The sequence below is a fragment of the Cupressus sempervirens genome, chromosome 3, assembly GCF_028749045.1.
Source record: "Cupressus sempervirens isolate cs-2001-9-10 chromosome 3, ASM2874904v1, whole genome shotgun sequence".
In the NCBI taxonomy this organism is placed as follows: Eukaryota; Viridiplantae; Streptophyta; class Pinopsida; order Cupressales; family Cupressaceae; genus Cupressus; species Cupressus sempervirens.
Window position 1 is genome coordinate 170291489 of NC_143120.1, and position 24399 is coordinate 170315887.

The following is a 24399-nucleotide window of genomic DNA, read 5'->3' on the forward strand; positions in this document are numbered from 1 at the left end:
AAATATTTTATTCATATACACAATATGCACATTACAATTATTTTGCTGCTTACAATTATGATTCAAAGTCCCTTCTGGACCATGTACATATACTTTCCCGAAGGGGTGACTCAACCGTCACGCATCCATTCAGATACAATTCTACCCGTCGGCTACAATATAGAATTTACCAACAACAATGATCTTAGGAAGGAACAACAAAATTATAGGTAGTCATAAGCTAATACACGAATTCTTTTATCAAGACAATCAAACAAATCTTGGGGACCCTAAGTTAAAGATGAATGCTTCATAACAATCATCTAAACATGTAAACACAGATTGATAGGTCCTCCAGAAAATTTTGGCCAGGAGGACCTTAACAAGTCATTGTAGTAAGCAATCTTAAGAAAAAACACCAAGGCAAATATATGCATTCTAAAATTTTGAAAAATAAATAAAGCGCTAACAGTTGTAGACTATCCAATCTCAACAGGAATCTATTTCATCATCTCTGAAACAGATTTATTTTAAACATCTTTCAGATTTTATGCAAATTCTTTGGGTACATACCCAGTTAAAGCACACATAGAAGACTATGTAGATGTGACCAGTGCTTTGAAACTCTTCTTATACCAAGGTATCAACTGCATATATTTGCAGTGTACCCTACATTTATAAACTAGTTAGTTAAATTAAAGAGCCTTGGCTTTCTTGAATTTGGATCAATCTCTACTCTCAGGTCCATTTCTTCAATTGCCAATGTATTTACAGAATTTTGCAGCTCCAGCTCTGCAACTTCTCGCTGGTTCTCTCTATTGTCTTCTAGTAAATTTCTTACAGCCCATAAACCCCATTCTCTTAAGAATGGATTTTTCTGATCAACTACACAATGTTGCAAAATAATAAATAAACCACCACATTCTCGAATCTGATCTTGGACATGCTTTCTCCGAAAGCTGGCATTAGTAAGGGCCGATACTATGTCTTGCCGATAACCTTTATAAGGGCACAATTCCCCTGTTTGATGAGCATGAACTGCCCTCTCTTTGTCGCCTTCATGAAACAAACAAGAGTCTTCACACATATCTGCTGAAGTGCTTGTCATGATTTTACTAGGAGTCTCGCATGTCATTTCTTTAAACTTTTTGGGAACTGTCGGGCAAGGATTTGAACTTCCTGTGTTTTCTTGCCTTGTGGCTTTCTTTACAGCCTCAGGAGGACCAAGCTCCTGAAGCATACCTATCATCAGTTGTATAAGATCAGATGAAACCAGAGAGTTTTCCGGATATGATTTTCCATTATTTTGATTTTGGTGTATGTCTGCACAGGAGGAAGGAGAATCCTCACATGCATAGATATCTTTGAGTATATTTAAAGAATAGCCCAAGACATCAATAGCAGGAGATCCAGTTGGAAGTGTTGGAGGATTCACAGATTTAAAATTGATGCTTCCCTTGGAATTCCGTACGATACCCACAATAAATGTTACAAATTCCCTCACAACAGATTTGCATTCCTTTGAATTCACTAACGGTGAGAATTCTTCCATTTGGTGATTCACAAAATTGGCAATGATGTATAAGAGATATGCCTGTTCTGAACAAAAGATTTCACTTCCATCTCCAACCCTGGCTGAAGAAACTTCTGCTGAACTTAAACCAGTAAATAACTGTACAAAAACTGGTTCAACAAAGCATATCTTTGTAAGGAGGAGCTCCAGCCAATTGCCTTTGATCCCAACTGTATCCAAGGCACAACAAAAACATATTAAATCATATTTCAATTCTAACTGCTAAAAAAACTCTAATTAGAGAAGTTACTAAATCAAATCTGAATCATCATAAATTACTAATATATTATATTTACACACTATTTAACACCCCATATTTCTAGAAAGCCTTGTTATCTGCCCCATAAGAAAACAAACCAAGAAAGATATCAAAAAAGAAAAGAAAAATAAAAATATAACCCATATTTTATTCATTGATACAAAATCATAATTTAAACAAGAATAACAAAAGCAAAGAAATAAAATTAAAACTGATATGATATGAAAAATAATCAGTAGAAGCATTTTTGACAGACTTGCCAAAGGCCTCAAAAGCCCCAAACATCATCTCAAGGCATCAATATGACAAACCCAGAGACAATAAACCAAACAAACACACCGAATCCTGCAACATAATACACAATATCCAAAGTTACTCAATGCATGAAGGGATATCCAGGGACACAATGGAATTGTGAAAGAATCAAAAGTTGTGCTCCGTGAAGATGCATCCAATATGCTGGCACCCCTATTCCTGAGGGATGGTACCAAGAAGCAAGGACGTTGTTCAGAAGTACCCTGCCCATCCCCAATCTATCCAGAATTTCAGTAATTGTTCTGGCGCATAGGGGACAGAAAGGGTATGTCCGAGGAGTCCCCTCTGTCCTAGGGTTTACTCATAGTCCCCTATGCCCAGACTACTTTTGAACAGGCAGTTTGAAAAAACAACAAAATTATTTAATTTGAAAAAAAAGGCTGAGCAGGCCCACAAAGACACCAAAACCACATAAATGATACCAAAACCTAATCGAAGCATAAATTACCAAAAAGAAGGAAAAGAATTTTGTTTTCACATTTGCAAAGGAGGAGGAGCAGGAAGAGAAGCAGAGATAGCCGGAGGAGAAGGTTGGGGTAATGTTACTCTGTTTTGCAAACATGGCCAAAAAATTTCAAATCAAGAATCATTGTCATTTATTATCCCGAATTCATCAATGAATGTACACTCTGACTTCATTGATGTCCTGACTTTGAAAATTTCACAAGTTTTGATCACCTAGTGATGAAAGAATTGTCATTAATGTCAAAGGAACTTCTGAGAATGAACACATACAAGATGGACAAACTAAGTGTAAACACCATCAATGTTAAAGATCTAATGAAAGGAATGAAGTTTAATGCTGAAAGGTTTCAGACTGACAAAACTGAATGGAGAAGAGATGTATGAAGTAGATACATAGAAGTGTGCTGGCAGATTTGTGATCAACACCAAGTAATTACCCTAAAGAGATCTGTGTGATTTCACATATTATACTGCAGCAATGTCTCAAAATGAGATAAAGATCGAACAACAAACAATACTCGATGAATGTCCAAATATGAAGATTAAATGACCAAAACTAAAGACTAGTATAATGGAAGACATACATGAAAGAAAAACACTTAAATCAAGGTTCATATGAATAAAAATACATTAATTTTAATATATTAACAGTATAGACAAAGACCAAAAGAATCTAGCCGACAGCCTACGAAGTGAATGAAAATAACTATAATATTATACATATTTATAGTCATACAAAGAGCAAGTTTGCAAAGTCAGACAATGGCATCAAGACCAAGACTATAAGACAGTGGTCAGTTGTATTAAAATGTTTATAAACAATATATTTTCAGTGTTAAGGAAGTCGCACACAGGACATAGGATCTGTTTAGATGACAGCGACAGATTAAAGATAGTTTCAGCATTCAAAACTCATATACAATCAAAGCCGTTGATGCTAAGTTGCAATTATCATCACGTGAGCAGCAGGGATATTGATACCATCAAATGATGAACAGGAATTACAATATTGGTCGTAAATAATGAGAAAGAGTGACAGTAGTGACAGAAACAAGGATTCAAATGGACACAAACTTGTAGACAGGTCTGCAAGAAATCCCGATGGAGTTTATATCAACAGCAGCGATAAAGATTCAAAGACAAGTCATACTTATTGGTATTGATCAACACATAGGAAATGCTCCAAGTCAAACTTATTGGTATTGATCGGCACATAGGAAATGCTCAAGGAACACATACAGAAAAGAAATTCCTGAACATGGTAGGTATGATATGAAGACAACGATATATGTTTGTAAGCAGCAATATAGAAGAAGTCTGTAGAAGGCGGCGATAAGTCCAATGGATCAAGATGGGAAAATACAGAGGTGTCGTCGGTTCTAACAGTCCGCCTAAGATGCATAACATAATCAATCTTAAGGCAATTTTTTAATATGTTCGATGTGCTTAAAGGTGCATACATCAGAAGGATGGAAGAATTAATAAAATGACAAATTAGGAACCGTAAAGAGAGGAGCCCAATAGAAGAAAGGATTAATTCATTTTGTGCCAACAGACTTAAAACTAATAAGTGTAAAAGAGTGCGATTAAGATATTGTAGCCAACAAATATTGTGTTAAAAATATCAAATACAAATTCCTAAAGAACGTGCCATTTAAGAATAAAGGGAAATGACTTTTCATTTTGAAAGTTCATTCTTTGATAAGTAAGATATAAATAAAGAATGAATTGCTTACAAAAGCAGTGGTAAAAAGTGACAAGGAAGAAAATTCAAAAAGTACGTGGAGAAAAGAACAGAGCAGTGTGTAAGGGTGTGAAAAAGAAATAAAAGATCATTGAAAAGATATACAGATATGTAATAAATAAAAGCACAACAATAAATGTGAGAAAGAGTAAGAGATGAATAAGAAGAGCAGTACAGGAAAATGTGTATAAACTATAATCATATTTTTAATCTGCTAAATATAGATATATATATACAGAAGTATTGAAGAGTGAAAAGAGTGTAATGCAGATCATAGAGTAGAGGAGAGAATGAGAATAAAAAGCAGAGAATAAAGGAGATTAAAGAAGTGTGTTATATATTATGGAGATTTAAGGCAAACATAAAAGATAAATAAATGCAGAAATAAGTATCAAATTAAAGAAGAATTCATAAAATATAATTGTCCATCATCAGTTGAGCAAGCAACATCAGCAAGGTGGAAGAACAGTTATTTGTGCAATTGGTTGGTGCTCATGAAGACAGCAGCGGGGTTGGTAATTCCAGTAGGCCGGTACCTATGAAGTGTTGGAGTTAGAGCTCCTAGTGAGTTGGTGCTCATAAACATAGGGGTTGGAGCCTCTAGTAGGCCAGAGCCTACAAATCTTTGTAAAAGAACAAGTTTATATAAAAGCAACTATTTTTCCACAGTTTTGTCCCACTTTGGGTTCCCACGTATATCATTGTGTCACTCTGTGCATGTGCATAATTGTTTATTTCAATATTTGAAGTTATTGTGTGGATAAAAGTTTTAAAGTGCAAAAGTAGTTATTAAACTGATTAACACTCCCCCCCACCCCAATATAATTGTGTGCTCTTCTCCTAGTGCAATGCATGCATGAAATTCTCCAGTGTCCACCTTGTATACCAAGGATGTGAAAAGTATGGTTGAACAATTGCCTCATAAACATTCATGGTCAACTATGTCCCCAAAAGGCATTGAATGTCACAAGCAAATGTGCTAAGAAAATGGAATCTTATAGAATTTAAAATACCATCATGGCCACCTTGTGATTATGAGTTCATGATTCAAAAGAGGGAAAATGTTTGTTTTCCCCTCCCATGATTGGTGATTTTATTCAAAATATATATTTTAAAGGTGAAAGAAGGGGAAATCAATCAGTATTTTAATAAAGTTCTAAAATCCCTCTCAAGTGTCAATCAAATGTGATGAAGCGCCTAGGTGTTCCCCAAGCATGGGAAGATGATCAAAATAAATGTATCATCGGCTTGTTCCAAAACTTGCAAAAGTTGTTGAAAGGTTCGATTCAAACTCAATGATGCAATTAAAGTCACCAATTGTAAAGGTTGTTATAATTGCTAAAAAGCCTGATGACCTGAAATATGATAACAAAAGTGAAAGGGACAAATCATCATATGAATAAGGGGTTTCCATCAGCATGTTTAGTTCAATGAAAAATTCAAAGGTGCCTTAATTGCCGATAATTGTAAAGGTGGCGACACATGTACGAGAGGTGGCAGCTCAAAAAGGTCATTTGACTTTCATTAAGCAATTTAAAGACTAGCATGACTTTTTCAAAAAGCCAATCACCAATCCTATGGGCACTATTGACAATTTGCAAAACTGATTAAAATACCCTATGAGAAGCATTTGAAAAGATGGTGACGTGCATTGCGAAGTTGGCGACAACATTGGCAGCATGTTCAAGATATTCATGACATGTGGAGAGAATGTTATTGGAAACTTTCAGACTTCAAAAGTTGTTAAAGGATCCGAAAAGGTGGCAGCACTTTATGGGAAACTTTCAAAAGTTCAAAAGAAATTGAAATCTCTGATAAATGCATAGTGATGTGTTCAAAAACAGATATCATAACCGTTTTCTCCACTCTCTTTATCTTTATTACCTGATCGGCTATCATTCTTGGGAGTAAACTGCAAGTTTGAAATGCTCAATGTCGTCTCCTTCAATGTGAAAGCCACTTCTTCTGCTATAGGGTTTGGCTAGACATCATAGCTGAAATTGCTTTGTTGAGCTTATGAGAGTGGGAGGAAAATGCCATGCATGCAGCTTTTTGAAGGCTCACTAAAGCGCACGGCTTGGTATAGAAAGCCGCCTCCTCCATTCATAGGGTGACGTACAATGTTGGTTGGGTGATACACAGAAAATTTGTCCGAATGATTCCTCCTCTATTATGGGTTCTCATATGTGAGTTTTGGGAAAGTGACACAAAGCGGGTTGAATAAGGCTCATAGCCTGTTATGGCCAGCATCCCTTGTATCCACATCTGGACTCAATTAAAATGGTTTAGACACTCCTCAAAGCAAAGACAAAGCTAGCATCAAACTGTAGCAGCAAGTGTAGACTCAAAAGCTCTTGGGTAAAAATGCATGTGATATGTGGAATAAAAGACTGTCACACTTTGTTATAAACAGCCACCTCTCTGCCTGAGTTATCATTCTTGGCATTCCTCAAAGCATTTAAAGCAGATAAATCCTTATTTGGAAATGCACATGTTGGAGGAAAACGAGATTTGCAACAAAATGGTTGGACAAGAAAGATTTGGGAATGATATAGAAAATAATTATGAGTTTGGAAATTTCTCCAATGGGCATGTCTGAAGTTGTGGACGAAGCTCGCAAACTATCACAGTCAGTCACCTCCCTGTCATAACTTCTTCACATGCCACCATGATCCATCCTTATCAGTTTCCATGAAATTCAAATCAACATGCATGCAATATATCTTGTGAGATCATAACAATGCACGCTTTTTAAAAGGTTTCTATTCAGAATACTCTCAAATATTCAAGTGGATGTGAGGCACATTTCAAATTTTCGCCAACTCCTCCCTACATGTGCTACAAAGAGAGACTTGAACAAATAGTCAAAATAGTGACATAGTCGTCAGCTATTGAAATTACAGATCGAATGATGTTATTTTGAGGGAGAAGGTGGACATAAAGTAAATTGGATAAATCATGGATCTTTATTTCAAAATTGCAAGTTTTGCTTTCCATATCTCTGATGAGTGAAGATGTTGTGGCGATTGACTGCTCAGCTGAGGGACTTAGTCCAATGCTTGAGGAATACATGTGACATATCTGTTTAAGATCTCTGCAAACTTGTATACATATAAAGTGGACACAAGGAAACCTAAAATAATTGCTTTGCCCATAACAGGACTAGAAATAAGTTGCATGAGCCTTGACGAGAATCAGAAGGCACTTTCAAAAGTGGATCCCGCAATAATTTTCAGCACCGATCATTAACTCCATAACAGTCACCTGCCTGTCATAACTGAAATAAGTTGCATGAGCCTTGACAAGAACCAGAACCCAGTTTGAACAATGGATCCGACAGTAATTTTCAGCATTGATCATTAACACCATAACAGCTTATGATATCAAAGAATCTTCATCACGAACTACAACTACCTGGGATATGATTATGCCCCAATGATACAATCCTCTCAACCAGAAATTTGTCATACAAAGCTAGGTTGCGTTAGCCTCAAAGATTTCTGGAGATCAATAACAGAAGAAGATGCATCCGCATTAGCCAGTAGAACTGTTGAAAACAGGTTAGCTCATGCAGCTGGTTTTCTAGTGGCAGTTCAATGTGTAGATTTGGTGATCGAGAGCATGAAGGGCTATAATCCTGAACCCAGAGAGATTAGAACAATTGATGACTGTTTGATGTCTATAATTGATGGGATTTCTATGGGAATCGCTCTTGGATTGCCATACAGGAAGCAGTACAGGCATATCAGTAAACACAATGCATTTCAGTACTTCAGTGAAAATAGGAGTAAATGTCTGAATAATTTGGCAAAGAAATGGCTACAGGTATCAAGGGGTGGAAAGTCTCAGCTTCCTAAAACCCTTCATCAGTCTCTCGTCATTGGTGATGTTTCAAACTTCAATAATATTACTTCACTAATTAATGGGCAGTGCAGAATCTTCTGAATTTGAAGTATGGATGTATCTCTTCATTATCATCATCTCAGCCGAGAAGCAATTTACTTACTGGGGCAGTCTCTTTAGTGATAGCTCGCATCATCAACTAGTTCGTTTGGAACTAATTGACATTTCCATGTCTTTGTATTGTGGATTTGGTGATCGAGAGCGTGAAGGGCTATAATCCTGAACCAAGAGAGATTAGAACAATTGATGTCCGTTTGATGTCTATAATTGATGGGATTTCTATGGGAATCGTTCTTAGATTGCCATACAGGAAGCAGTACAGGCATATCAGTAAACAGAATGCATTTCAATACTTCAGTGTCTGATTAATTTGGCAAAGAAATGGCTACAGGTATCAAAGGGTGGAAAGTTTCAGCTTTCTAAAACCCTTCATCAATCTCTTGTCATTGGTGATGTTTCAAACTTAATAATATTACTTCACCGATTAATGGGCAGTACAGAATCTTCTGAATTTGAAGTATGGATGTATCTCTTCATTATCATCATCTCAGCCGAGAAGCAATTTACTTACTGGGGCAGTCTCTTTAGTGATAGCTTGCATGATCAACTAGTTCAATTTAGAACTAATTGACATTTTCAATCTTTGTATTTGGTAATATGCTATTGCCTACCCAAGCTCTTGGCCAAGACTCAGTACTAGGGGAACGCTCAGTCAGAAAACACACACATAAATATTACACTAAGCTGGACTTAGAGGAGAACCACAAACATTTATGAAGAGTGAATGATGCATTCACCATGCTCACAGTGAAGAAGCTTCAGGGTAATTTGGCACAGAGAACATCACTGGAAGCAGCAGCACTGATCCAAAAGTATGGTAGTTTCTTTACTCAATTTCCAAGGTTCACCTATTTGCTGATAGGGGCATTCAATGGCTATCCACTCAAACTACCAAGATATTTGGATGACAGACTTATATTGATTGTAGTTTGTCGACAGGTGAGTGCACTTAAATAAAAGGCGTTCAACCAAGAAGAAAACCAGTATCCCCTTTCCTATCACTCTTGGCCACTATTGCTTCAAGACTTTGCTGGATGCATCAAATATCGAAACAAAACTGGTCAAAATTGATCTTGTTGGTTACAAAATGAGGTTTCATTTTGATAGTAAGAGATGTGGGAGGGATCATCTCCAATTGAGCCTTGGTTATTTGCATTTCTCTAACATTGAAGATTACTGGGAAGACTGCAATGATGCATATGAGGTCAGAAGGCGAGAATGATAAAAATTCACAATGCAACACATGAGAGATTTCAAGATGGACTTGATCATAGATGGCATAGAAGAGGATGGTAGATCCAATCTATTTTGAAAAAATTCAGACTCAGAATCTCCCAAATATTAATTGGAGAGATCCGGAAACCAGAAAAATCAATGAAAGAACTGTGATGGTAATCAAATGTTCAGAAGCCTGGGTTAGGAAGAAGATAACCGAGATGACAGCAACAACGCCACCTAGCAAAGAAACTCCAAGGAGAAGAACGTGATGGAGCCTAAAATTTAATCTCCATTATTGACCATGATAATTGAAACATGAGGTTTGGAAGTTATAGAAACAGACCCTTTAGAAAGTTGTACTTCATTATTTGTTTCAAATTAATGCTGCCTTTAGAAAGACATGACCATACAGTCACAGACTGAAAACAATAAGGATTTGAATTTGAAGGCTTCCCCAGAATGGATGGGCAAAGATGTAACAAATGTAAGTCAAAAAGGATAGGGAGATTCATGATAGTAATGCAGTACTTATTTTGCCAAAGAAAAAGCTGAGGATACCATAATTTCCAGCTAACTCATCTTCATTTACGACTATAACAGAGACATGAATCATGAAATCGATGCTCAAGTAGACAAGACATGAAGTATCTGATGAGGACTCCAGCTGAAAAAGCTACAACCAAAAGGTGCTATTGCTGACAAAGAGCAATAGAAAGTGATGGCAACGAATGTTGAGAGCCCGATAATATTGGAAGATTGAATCAGAAGGCTTCTACAGATTGACTAAAGGTATCGTGAACATTTATATGCAGAACGATGAACAAAGACATAAATTTATCAACAAAGAAAGATATAACACCATGTCTTTAGAAAGAGAATCATAAGGAGCCATCAAATATAGAAATAAAGAGATAGAATAGCCTTCGAATCACCAGGCGGACGTTGTCAAGGATCTTCGTTGCAATGAAACAAATATTCGATAATTGCCAGAAAATGTGTAGTTTGCTAGGGAGGAATATATGGTGTAAGAAGCAGTTTCACATGCAAACAAAATAATTAAAATTGAGAGTAGTAATCCTGTTGGATGGTGAGCAATCAATGCAAGTAGCTAGTCAGCCGTGAAATGGATGAAACAAACCAAAAGATGTCTTATTTAATCATTGCCAGAATATAATTATCTGAAGGGTGTTGAGTAAAGGATTAATAGGCTTCGACGACAATAAAGGAAGTTATAATAAAAGGGTTGCAAAGATATATGAAATTAACAACCGATAGAATAATATTCAAATCATTACTTATCAAAAGTAAATTAAATTTATTAAAATACTATGAATGAAGCGGTGCTGATATAACTTAGAGAATACTGATATGGGACATGACTTTTAATTTGAAAAGTCGTATCTTACAAAGGATAAGATATAAAACTTATTTGATTTTTGAAGAAAGAAACATATTCGAAAACATTCAGATTCATATTCTCAAAGAAGAAGCATTTTATATTATTTTGTATGGAGGGGTAAGGAGCTTGATATGGCTTTTTTAATATAAATTCTATCATTTTATTTTAATAATAAAATAAAATGTTCTTTGTTTATTATTAAAGACATGGAGATTTAAACTGCAGATGAATCATTCTTTGTAATTATTTTTGGAATTCTGTATACAATTTTAATGTCGGATAAGTGGACATGGTCATTTAGCATTTTAAATTTGATCATCACAAATATTGTGAAATATAAAATTGTTTCCATATCTGTGTCCAGTTTCTCTCCCTACCAGAGGAGTTAAAGTTCAATCTAGACTAATTTAAGATTGCGTATATATTTGATCTGTGGCATCTTGATTATTTAATTGTTGGCAGTAAAGTGTGTAAAACATTATAAGTTGTACGTGAAAATTTACTGAAGTTGACTCTATTGCCCAGATGAGCAGAGGCACTGGTCTTTTTATTATTGAAGTCAGAAAATCTATAACTTCCTTCCTACAAGCATCAAATTCATTATTAACAAACCTTATACAAAACATTCAAACACTCAGCATCCAGTTTTCATTTTAATAGAGTTCGAGGACCTTGCCAGACGGAGAATTCCAAAGCTTCAATTGGCTTTAGAAAAGCAAATTGAACCCGGTGATCAGATTCGAGGAGAAGGTCTACCTGCTTAGGTGTAGCGGAGCCTGAAGTGCAGGAGAATCGAGAAGTATTCTTGTTCGTTCGCCAGAACTAATTGCAGAATCCTATAGGAGAAGTGGCAAGCTCTTGGATTTCCAATCTACGATTTTGGGAACCAATAAAACGGATCATCAAGGTGGTTCTTCCTCATCTGCTTCACCCAAAATGCCAAATGCAATCAGGCTCTCAAATATAGAGTAATCAAGGAGTTAGAAGGCAAAACCAAAGAAAAAGGAAAATGAATTTGTACAAAAGTATAAGGGAAAAAGCCCAATTGAAATCCAGGATAATCCTGATATTAATGAAGGAATACCATGTCACCCTCAGTCCTAATGGATTCCATCCTACTGAAGGCTCCAGATCTAACCATAGAGGCTCCTCCTCCTCCCTTGTCAGAAATGGCTCCTCCCTCAAAGGTTGCTCACGAAGGGATAATTTCTACACCATCAATGCAATAGAATACTCAAAAAAATGAAGTGCCAGAATCATCACAACCTTTTTCTTCTTCAAGGATAGAACAGAGTTTTAAAATGGAAAGGGAAAATGATGGAATTAATCATCCCTCATTTCAGCGCAGTCTCGAACTTATTTCAAAGACCTGAGAAGCAAAAGAAAATAAAAGTAGCTTCAAGGCTAAAAGCAGACTCAACAACTGGGAATGTGTGTTGAAATAGCGCAACTTATCTCAGAGAAGAATGTGGAGAAAGCAACACCTTCTCATTTTGTTACGACAAGGTTCAACTTGAGGCCATCCACAAAAGGTAGAGAAAGAAAGACTTGCAAAAGAAAGATACAAGCAGCAACTAGAATATAGAACTTCCACAAAGGAGATATATAGAACTTCCAAGTGGTCGCTGAGAACCTACTACAAAAGGTAGAGAAAGAAAGACTTGCAAAAGAAAGATACAGGCAGCAACTAGAATATCTTACTCTTTATGTGAAATCTCTCACAGATACTTCCACTCTGCCATTGAGTATTGATCACTCGTCTAGCACCACAGCACCACAAGGGGAGATTGATACTCGGGCACTTGAAAACATTCATAAAAAATATCAGTCCTATGGAAGGAAGACCGGAAAATGGGTGGATAGGATCAAAGCACATGCCTCCCACTTCCTTACTAAAGTTAACACTATCTATGATAAGGCAAAGATAAAAAAACAAGTGGTTGAAAAAGAACTAGGAAACATCAGAAAAGAAGAGGTGTTATGTAAAGATATCATGAAAGACCTTAGTGAAATGGTAGGAATGGATATTAACACCTTGATTACAGAAAATATTTTTCCAAATGCAAACGAAAATTACACTGCCCCTTGGCTCAAAGCTATAGAATGGAAGTTGATAATCATCAATCAGGTTTCTGCTGAGCAAGAAAAATTGGCAGCTAATTGTAATATATTAATAATCAAAATCCAAAATGAGCTCTCCACCATTCATCCTACAGCATCAATATTAGAAGATATTCAAATAATGCAGGAAAGTTTTTACGCTACAGGCAATGGAAGCTTTGAGTGATAATACTATGGGTAAGTTGTCTGACATCTCTAAATTTCTCAGAGCTTCAGAAGCTTGGGTGCAAGATCTCCAATTTGAGCTACACGGAATACATAAAAGTTTGAGGACTTGGAAGGCAAGGATGACCATTGTCGTCATTCCAAGAAGCAAGGTGATTATCCCTACCATTAAAGCTTGCAGGATATTCACAAAAAGATCCCCTCTCCAGCCAGAGCAATTTTCAGCACCAGGCTCTTCTTCCAAAATTTCAACAGCAAAGGATAAGGATCGGTAAAAAGAGTGTGTGTTGAATTGTGTATTGTTTTTTGAATTTTGAGTTGCAAAAAAGTCATATTTTTGGCTAGTTGTAAATATCCCATATGACTTGTTCTTCGTCTTCTTCTCTTTCTTGTCTATTTCTAAAGGCTTTGTTTGAACCCATGTTTTGTACAAGTTAGGCTTATCCTAACTTCTTCTAAAAGTAGTTATTCTAACTTCAAAACTTATTTCAAGCAAGTAGTTTTGGAAATGTCTCAGTCAGTTACTCTAGGAAATTTGTTTCAAATAACTACCAAGTAGTAACGAAAGGTAGTTAATTAGTTACCTCAAGTAGTTACAAAAGGTAGTTAGTTGGCTATCTCACATAGTTATGAAAAGTGGTTAGGCAGTTATTCAAAGTGGTTAAGTAGTTATACCACTCATTTCCTATATATATGAAGAGACTTATTGTAAAAAGGGTTCCATACTTTTCTCACAAAAAGACATTGTAAAGAAACTTGAATGGTGTTTTCAAGCAAAGCAATAAAGGAACATTTTGGAAGTGCTTCAAAGGAGTTCTCAAGTGTTAGTACTGATGATTGTATACTCATTGGCAATAAATCTTGCTTTCTTGAATGTCTTATATGGATCGATTTAACTTATCCTCTTTTTGGTATCTAAAAGAAGATGTGTTGAATCTTTTTGAGTATAGAATATTTCTTACTTTCTTTCCCATTTCTCTTTCACATATATGTTTGCTCTTTTAAAACCCCAAAATACCAAATACCCATATCATACAAGGGAGCTGCCCCTCCAAATGCAGAGAAAGATCACACCCCTAATGTGATCTATCCAACTGTTATATTCAGTTTGCCACTCTTCCGTTGGACATTTTTTATAGACTTTAAAGTGACGAACCTGTTTACTAACACACATCAAATCTACTTGATTAAGACTCTTAGACCTACCATCTGTTAATTACAGACACCAATATATTATTATGTTTTCTTAGTTCCATGTTTATCATCTACCATTTTTCTCATTTCACAGTTGCAACTTGGAGTCTTTGGGCATTTTGTGTTATAATTAGAATATAATACATATGCAAATTGACAATGAAAGTTTCTACAGTGATGAATCACTTTTCTAGATCCTTGTAGATGTATTAAGCTTCTATAATGTCTATGATGAATGCTTTATCGATGCTATGATATGAATATTTGAAATTTCTCCATACTTTAAAAAAATCCCCTTATTTTTTGAACAGCTGTTCCTTGCCATCCCCTAAAATTGCCCTGAAAATACCTATGTACCGGAAACACGTCCCACTGTTCCCTGGCGTCCCTGTCTCTAAAACTTGGTGGAAAATAGCTCAAAAGTTAAATATCATATCAGCATAAATGTTGTCATAGATCATTGGATAGTCATTTATTTAACCTGAAAATCAGTAATGCACCAGTCGAGCTGAGTTCATATCGCTTCATGGCTTTGCTAGCTGCATGTATGCGTTCTGTATGTTTCCATTTACAAGGTGATTCAAATCTATTTACTTAGCTTTTCTATCATGTTGGTACATGAGACATAATTTGGTGGGATTGAAAATCTTTTGAGCGCGGGGAATTGTGCAAGAGACTCCAACACTCGGAAGGAATGGGATACAGAATTTTAGGGCACAAGAAAGCCCCTAGAAATATCTTGATGCTCAAAAGGTTCCATAACTAGCAGTTGTGATGGATAGAGAAAATGGGGAATAAAAGCATGATTGCTGGAAAAGAGCATTTCATTAGCTTTCAGGGAAATGCCTTGTGATTTGTTTAGTTTATCAAACTTCCACGAAAAAGATAATAGGTAGGTAAAGTGCGAAAAATCATAGCTCTTCTATCCATCAATTAGTGATATCTAAATAGAGGTATTTGTTCTTATCACCACAAATCTTACTAATTTATGCATATAAACCAGTGTAACGCGGGTGCAAACCAGTGTAACCGGGGTGCACGCACCAAGGCCAAAACCCCAAAGCACCGGGTGTGCATACGTCCCTGGTGTGGGTGCATTGCACACCTGAGTACCCTCATTGGCCGAAAAGCACAGCCACACCTCAACCGCATCGATCAAGCACCTGGGTGGGATGCGAGATGTGGGTGTGTCGCTGGTGTGGTGGTGCACGGAGTGCTACTAAGGTGCGCACAGGGTGCAGCCAGCAGAATGGGCAAAAAGTTTTTTTTTAAAAAGACTTTCTTGCATTTGTTTTTAAAGCAAGCTAACCCCAACTGGGTGTGGGTCCCATGTGGTCTATTTTAAGGTTTGATAAGGCCAATACACCTCATTTTCATTTCACCCTTTCACTGTTTTGGAGCAGCATGGAGCAAAGTGAGCAAAAGAATTTGAAGGAGTTTGTGAGAGCTTAGTGGGTGAGGGATTGCAAGACCAAGAGGAGCAAGAGGAGCAAGAAGATTTGATTTGGCAAGTGCTTCGTCAAGTTCAAGGTAGGTTTTTTTTATTTTACAATTTTTTTTGGTTTTAGAAATCAATTTATTATTTTGTATTTAGCTTTACTTTCAGCTTTAAATTTTTGTATGGTTCATTCTTGAATCTTGTTGATAGTAGATAGTTGATAGTTCTATGATTTTTATTATCTATATTAATTTTTGTTCTTAAAATATACTGAAACGTATTTACTATTTAGCTTCCTTTTTATATATATAATATTTTTAAATAGTAAATGCTAAAATTAAATACTAATAGTAAAGTTTTATGTAGGCTGAAACTAGTTTGTTATAACTTGTAACTTATTGATTACTTGGGCTGAAATGTATCATGATTCATAATCATTTTTATAATTTTACTTTCATTTTGTAAAATGCAATTTTATAAATGACATCTAGATCCGGCCAAAGTGCAGAAGACAAAGAAATTAATGAGGGAAGTGCATCTAATTATGAGCCTGAGCACGAGGGAAGTGATCATGGGGCTCATGTAGACGGTCAATTTGAAAAAGAGCCTCCTTATGTTGCACCAGAGGTGCCTTCTATTGATTGCCCTTCAAAGATTTTGGCACTGTATGCTAGGGATCCTTATGATCCAAAGTCCCCTCTAAAACAGTTTGTTGTGAAAATTACATGCTCTACACCTACAAGTGGTGGCACACGTAAATGGAAGTGTAATATATGTAGTGCAGAATGGTTTGGCAGCATTACAAGAGTTAATGCACACCTTTTTTTTTGGATTGGTTATGGCGTGAGCCCATGCATATTCTTGGCAAATACTGAGAATGTGAAATACAAAATTGAAGTGAACAAACTATGAGGCATTTCTAATGATATTGAAGTCTCAGTGCCTCAATCTTTGGTTGCTAGGCAATAGGTACAGAGTATACAGCAGTTACAAGGGCAGCAAGATACATCTACTCCTATCTTGCATCAGAGAGCGGGGACTATGTCACCTACACCATCATTTTCCTCACCTACACAGAGTTCAGCAAGGGATAACAGTAGGGGGAAACGGAAAGCAACTACAAGTCGTCATAGTAGTAACCCCATTGCTCATTTATTTAACATGCGTGCAAGGGACCGGTTAGATGATGTCGCTGGTGATTTCTTCTTTTCCAATATCATCCCTACACGTGGCTCGATCTCCCTATTTTGTGAGAATGATGTCCATGGCAGTAAAAGAGGTAGAGCCATCATATGTGCCACCAGGGGACCACAAGTTGAGGACCACAATGTTAGATAGAGCCTATGACAAGGTTGGGATCTTGATGGAGCAGATGAAGGCATGTTGGATGGATTCAGGCTGCAACATTATCATGGATGGGTGGACAAACATTAGTCATTGTCCACTCATCAACATTATGGTTACATGCATCAAGGGCCCATACTTTTTGAAGGCAATTGATTGTTCAAGGCATTGTAAAGATGCTTATTTTAAGTTTCATGTGCTTAGGGAAGCCATTGAGGAGGTTGGGCCACAAAATGTGGTCCAAGTTGTGACAAATGCAACACGTGTGCAAAGCTGCAAGGAGGCTTGTTGAGGCAGCCTATAGGCATATTTGGTGGACTCCATGTTGTGTGCATGCCATGAACAATGAACTCAAAGACATGGGAAAAATTGACTAGATTAGACAGGTGGTTAATGATGGGAGAGAGGTGCAAATGTTTATCTACAATCACCATACATCACATGCACTTTTCAAGAGCTTCGCAAAGAAGCAATTCCTTAAACCAATTGAGACCAGGTACGCATCATATTATATTCTCTTGAAGAGTGATTGAGTTGCAAGAGCCATTGCAACTCATGGTTATGACACAAGAATGGAATCGATGGCCTGAGTCCATAACAGAGCAAGGAAAGAGGGTAAAGGAGACAGTGAAGAGTGATCAGTTTTGGAATGATGCAAAATGCATAGTCCCCGCCATTACTCCAGTGTTTCAAGTGATCAGATATGAAGATGCAGATTCACCTAGCCTTGGAGAGGTTTATGAGTGCATTGATTCCATGCTTGGGCAGATGAGGGTTGTTGTGCATGAGAGAGACCTCACTCTAGTATTCTATATGGAGCACATTGAGCCTATCATTTTCCATAGGTAGGAGAAGCTGAACACTCCTTTGCACATGGTTGCCTATGCATTGAACCCAAAGTGGTACATACCTAGGCCTAGTAGAGTCGCACCACTTTAGGATGATGAGGTGAAGAATGGGTTCTTTTGATGCATTGCCAGGATGTATGATATTGAGACTATTAGCGAGATTCGCACCGAGTGGTCCAAATTTGCTAGTCTTTCAAGTAATCCTTAAATCTTGATTCAATGCTCTAAACTCTTTATAATTATAAGTTCTGTTAATTGTTACTTATAACTTTATTTAAGTTATTTTAATATTATGTTGTAAATTTGTAGGATACTCGGATATTGCAAAGGTGAATCTCAAAACTATGGCACAAAAGAATCTCATTTTGTGGTGGAAATGTCATGGGTCACAGAAGTCAAAGATCACCTTGCTAGCCATCCAACTACTTTCTCAAGTTTGTAATTCCACCCCTTTATAATCTTAAGAGTTTTACTTTACTGATTTTAATTTATGATTCAATGATTTACCATTTCGCATTTGTTACGTATGAACGTTTGTTTGTAAGTTGTAGCTTTCAACTTTGTTATCTTAGGTGTCTAGCTCCTCAACTGCAAAGAGGAACTAGTCCACCTATAGCTTCATCCACTCTGTTAAGAGGAATAGACTTACGTCTAAGAGAGCAGAGAAGTTTGTTGTTGTACATGGTTTCTTGCAGCACAAAGATCGCAAGATACGCGAGTACAAGGAGAGCCCTACATCACAATGGGATGTGGAGCCAGAGGATCCAACTCAGATTGATGAGGATGACGATGCAGAAAAAGCCAATGTAGAGCTAGTTGATGTTCCTTTAGAGGATTGGGATCTTACCCACGAGGAGTCTGGTAGTTCCAGTGATGAAGACTTTGGTATAGGGGATGAATAGAGAGCACTTGGGATGATTCGAGATTCCATTCTCATTATTGACATTATGTCATTTTGCTGATTATAATCACTTTGATTATTTGATATGGCTATGATACATTATTTCATTTCACGATTTCATGCTACTCGGCTCATTGTCATCATGAGCATCTTTATGATATAATCATACACAATATTCGTATTTGAAGAATGAATTTTGAATCTTGCATCTTGAACTAAGTTAAATGGTCATTGGTAATGGTTATGAAGTTTCAAGTTTTAAGTTTGAACTTAAGGTTTATGAATTGCATTTCAATTTTCTCTTGTTGCACAGATATCAAAATTGCCTCACTTCCTACCTTTTTGAGCTATGGTTATTCTTAGAATATGCCTCATTTTAAGCATTAAAATGGTCACTTACTCTCAGATTTTTTGAGAAATTTCGCCCTTCAAATATCTCTAGCTCGTTCCCAGCTCCGTCCAGCACTTCAAATTTTTAAAATCCAGCTTCCAAATCAAAAGTTGTCACAAGTTAATGGAAGGAACCAAAATACGTAATTTCAATCAAAATCTTAACCATTAACCTTTAAAAAGGTTAAGGTTCAGGGTCCAAAACACGTGTTTCACTTTGAAATCTTAACCTCTCCATCAAAAAGAGGTTAAGATAAAATTTTAAAACACGTAATTCGAACCATTAACCTTAACTTCTTAACCTTTAAAAAGGTTAAGGTTCGGAGTCCAAAATACATGTTTCACTTTGAAATCTTAACCTCTTTGTCCAGCTGATAAAGGTTAAGAATCAGAAGCAGGATCATCTCAAAAGCATATGTAAGATGGAATATGCATTTCAGACATGAAGGTATGGAATCACTAGTTTGAAGATGTGGAGTCACGGCATATACCATGATTAAGGAAGGTCAACAACCCAGTTTTGCCATGAATTTGATGTTTTAGCCTGCAACACATTACATTATTGAAGGAGATGATTAACACATACTTCTCGTGAGTTTGGTTGGCAACAGATCATTGACATATTACTTTGATAATACTCAAATATGCAAATAAACATGGTGATCATGGACAACTCCCAATCCCCACCATGTCATTGATTCAATAACTTGAGTTTGTGCATAAGGAGTGTTTAATATGGTAAATGAGAATTGTGTTAATACAAATAAATTTAAAAAGCCTAAGAAATCAACAATCCATTGGTTCAAATTTCTAAATGATTCAATCCACTTGCCTGCAGCTTTCCTCCATCCCCCAACCCGCAACATTCAATGCAAATGCAACATATGTGATCTAACAAAAGGTTCCTGTAGTCACCATATTTCATGAATTGGTCTAAATACATGATTTGAAGTCTTTCAAACTCAATGCGCAAAGGAGAGATTCATTTCTAATCCAAAACATTTAAAAGGAGCATAAACATCGAAGTAGAAACAGCAAGAAAGGCGGTGGATCTGACTTGTTTGATGGAATACGCAATTAGAATGTGACTGAACTGTTTGACACAATTCTTCAATCTCCAACACACAGGTGACCTCCGGCTCTCCCTCCCCACGGTGTCCATAGAAAGGCTTCAATGTAACTAATTGGTTCAAAGAGTTGGCAAAATGATGGAGTGAATATATTCAAGACTAGTGTACTCATATGATCAAACCAAATATCATCAACTGATTGCGATGAGCACAGCGTATGAGTAAGACCATCGCCTCCATCTAGTTCGTAATATAGCTCTTCTTAAACTAATGACAAGAATGTTAAATGAGTCACACTTCTCATTCTCCTTGCTCATGAAGGAAGACATATGGGCGGATATGCATGCACGGTATAAAAGCGTACACAAAGCACGTGAACTATCTTACACAATACCTCAGAAAAGACAATGCCCAGGCATTCGGAGCATGTGGAAAAATATAAAAAAGGAATCCCTCAAATGGAGTGCGACAGAGGGTGATATATTAGCGACAACATGCTGAGGTGTCAACTTAGAGGTATGAAAGCAACTGAATCAGAACAGAGCAATTCATCAACAAGTACCAATGAAGCAAAGTTACAATCTAGTGAAGGTGGAGGTGGAAAAATCATTTCGCAAGCTATGAAGAATGCAAACATGGCTGAAATAAAAGAACAAGAGATGAAGATGAAGACAAAGATGGAGATGAAGATGGTGGATGATGAACCTCAACTTCCATTGTAGACATCTTGTACCCATTCTGAGGAGAATAATAATCTGATTTCAAAAGGTATAGAGAATAATACATTAAGCATGATAGCTGAAATTACTCCTAAAATCAATGAGAGCATTTTGGCTTCACAAGGCATGGAGAATATTATAGACACAATATCAAATGAGAACATGTTAGCAATAAGAGAAGCAGACATAGACTTTGGAAAAGGACTGGAATTTGCATCTAATCTTCCACTGGATCACGATTATAATCCAGGTTCTGAAGAGGACACAGATTTTAATTGTGAATGGTTGCTCGAAGATCTTGAAAACCTACCATTTACACATTGTTGAAGGAGAAGATCCAATGGCTACCATCAAAATCAAGTATTCAGCGCTCTTTTCAAAATGTTTGTCTCTAGAGTCACTCTAGTTAATTTTAGCAAGGTTAATTAACCTCTCCAAAATTACGTATTTTGGAGGTAGTTATTAACCAAGAAAGGGTAGTTCTTAACCTCTATGTCTATAAAAGGAGTGATTTTTGGCTTTGTAAGGGACTTTTTGGACTTTGGAAAAGGGGAACACTATGCTAAATTTTGATTAGAAGATAATATTTGGAAAGTGTGTACAAATTTTATCTTTGTAATCAAAAATTCCTCTTGTGTTCTTGGTGCAAGCAAATAAATGAACGTGCAATTTGAGTTCTCTTCTTTCAAATCTAAATTGTTAGAAATATTGATTCTCTTTGCAATGAGCATTCTTACAGTATTGTGCAAATGTTTATGAATCTTTGGATCAGCATTGTGCTAGTAATAGTTCTCAAGTGTAAATCTTGACTGTTGTTATTAGCGGTTTTAAGTCAATTCGGAAAAGCTTTAATTCGTGTGGTGCATTCGTCATCAATGGCTTTCTATTTATCTTTTAAAGTTTGATTTCATCTTTATTTGAAAAACTTCAAAATTATATCATACAAGGGAGCTGCCACTCTAAACGCAGAGGAAGGCCACATATCAAGAGCCTATCCAACTGTTGTGAACAGTTTGCCACATACACTCTGCTGGGCCATTTTTATAGTGACAAATCTGTTTACCAACATCTCTATTCAACTATATTTGGCATGTTATATAATATATTGAAGTGTCATTTCATAATTTGCATTTTCAATCATATATATATACTATGCAATTCTCCCCCCCCACCGTCCCCAAATTGAGGCCCTTTTTTTCCTGCACCCAAAACTCATCCCGACACCCCCCAACGCCGCAGCCCTGCACCGGTGTAACACTGATATAAATGCCACTACGTGCTGAGCTTAATTCTTTTCCAGGTATCAATCATCGAATTCTGCTATTAATCCCTGTGTATCTCTGAATATATTTTTGGAGAGATATAGAAAACATAGCATTCCAAGTTTGGGGACTGCGTAGATTCTCTCCGAATACTGATGCAACTTAGTCAAAAAATATGAGGGCAACGCTACTGAATTAAGCTAAACTGTATCTGGTCAGGCAGCTCCATATAATTTTAGGGATCAATGTTGTATAGGCTATATATAAATAGATTTTTTGTTGTTGGAATAACAGAGGTAGATCCGAAAAAATGATTAAACGGGGAAAAACATTGAATTTAAATTTTGACTTTAATACCCTGCTTATTAGAACCCTAAATTGCAGGAGAAGCTAGTTTTCCCAAAAAAAAATGATGTCAAGGAAATACAGTTCATTAAGATGTAAAAAGGAAGAGCAAGTGGGCTAAAACAGATAAATTTAATCAAAGACGCTCAGTAAAGAGGGCAATACCTTCCTGTGATGTCTTCAAAAGGCCAGCGAACCAGCGAAAATTGGGCATCCATCATTTCCACAGATATCCTTGAGACGTCCCCGGCTGTCCTTACAACAGGTACATATGACCATACACAAAGGCTCATATATTTTATCATTTTGAATTGATGCAAAACCTGCAAACATTTGAGGAAAAAATGCCTGCCATACTGCAGATTGTTGCTCCTCTCCTGCCAAGCAAACATTCCCCAGCAACTGCAAAATCATCTGGCAAACATCTGAACCTTCCAATGACGAATTTTCCTCACAACCAGTGTTACGACTGTACTGTGATATTAATTGTTTGGAAAGAGAACCTGTGATTCCTAAACCCCCGTCGTAAATAAAGGAAGTTTGGTTTTTTATTTCTCCAGCGTGGAGGTTTCTTAGTACCTTTAAAACCGTGCAGGTGAGTTTATAGGATTCCGTCTTCTCATGGTTAGAGACCTCAGTGAGGGAGGAAAGACAGTTAAGAAATGGGGAGACTGGTAACTTCTTTCTGTGGACATCTGAGCGAGAAGAAGATACGAAGAATTGCAGGATTGCGCTGAAATCTGAAGGTGGGTGATCTGTAATAGAGTGGGCAAGCTCTCTCAGTGTATTTTCATCGCATTCCATTCGATTTCTCTTGTAAGCGCGTCAGATTCAAACTTATAACAGGGGTTATGGTTTATTGATGAAGCTTACCAGACTTGAAAAGAGACTCGACCGTAACGTGGTCTAACAAGAGCTCTTGCCGAACTGTTTTGGGTGAAATAGAATAGAGATTTGCTAAAAATTTGCTTATAGTTCTGATTGTATATATAAATAATTGATAAATATTATATTTATAAAATAATAATATTATTAATACAATATCAATATTATATTATTTATAAGTCAAAAAAAATTCAATAGTTCTTATATTAAGCTTCAAATCATAATAATGTCTTAAAATTTAAAAAATTTAAAAGGCTAAAAAATTAAAAAATTAATGTTAATCAAAGAAATTATGTTTGTATATACAAATATTAAAGATATATAAATTATGATATGATAGTTAAATAATCCTTTAAAATTTCAAATCTACTTATCAAATATATATATAATCATCTTCAATTATATTTAAATTTATTTTTTTAATAAATAAGTGTTTATTAATAACTTATTACTTAATCATATATTATTGATTTATAGATTTATGTAATAATTATTTTTTGAATGTTATATTGTGTCTTATTAAAAAAATTATTTTATATTTCTCATGATCATTGTATTCAAAATAATAATAATAATAAATTGGAACAAGTGAAATTAGTCACAATGTAGGGGTTGATTTATTGCCACCATAAAAAGAATAATCGTCCACTAAATGAAGTTGCAATAGATGACAGGTATGTTAGTGCCTAACTAATAATAAATGAAACTCATTTATTACTCGTTCAAACTTTATGATTTTTTAGCCACAAAAATTCATATAAACCTTAGGAAATTCTTGTTCGTCTAATCAAAAAATCAAAAT

General features: G+C 36.2%; 1 protein-coding gene across 1 annotated transcript; it reads right to left on the reverse strand.

Moving 5' to 3' along the window:
• Window positions 1-606: 606 nt before the first annotated feature.
• Window positions 607-23663, reverse strand: LOC149565307 (uncharacterized). Its single transcript, XM_089816296.1, has 3 exons — window positions 22902-23663; window positions 2123-2156; window positions 607-1722 (listed from the first exon to the last, which is right to left on the reverse strand). Exons 1-3 carry the CDS (start codon window positions 23514-23516, stop codon window positions 662-664), a joined length of 1710 nt encoding a protein of 569 aa, XP_089672422.1. The 5' UTR covers window positions 23517-23663; the 3' UTR covers window positions 607-661.
• Window positions 23664-24399: the final 736 nt, after the last annotated feature.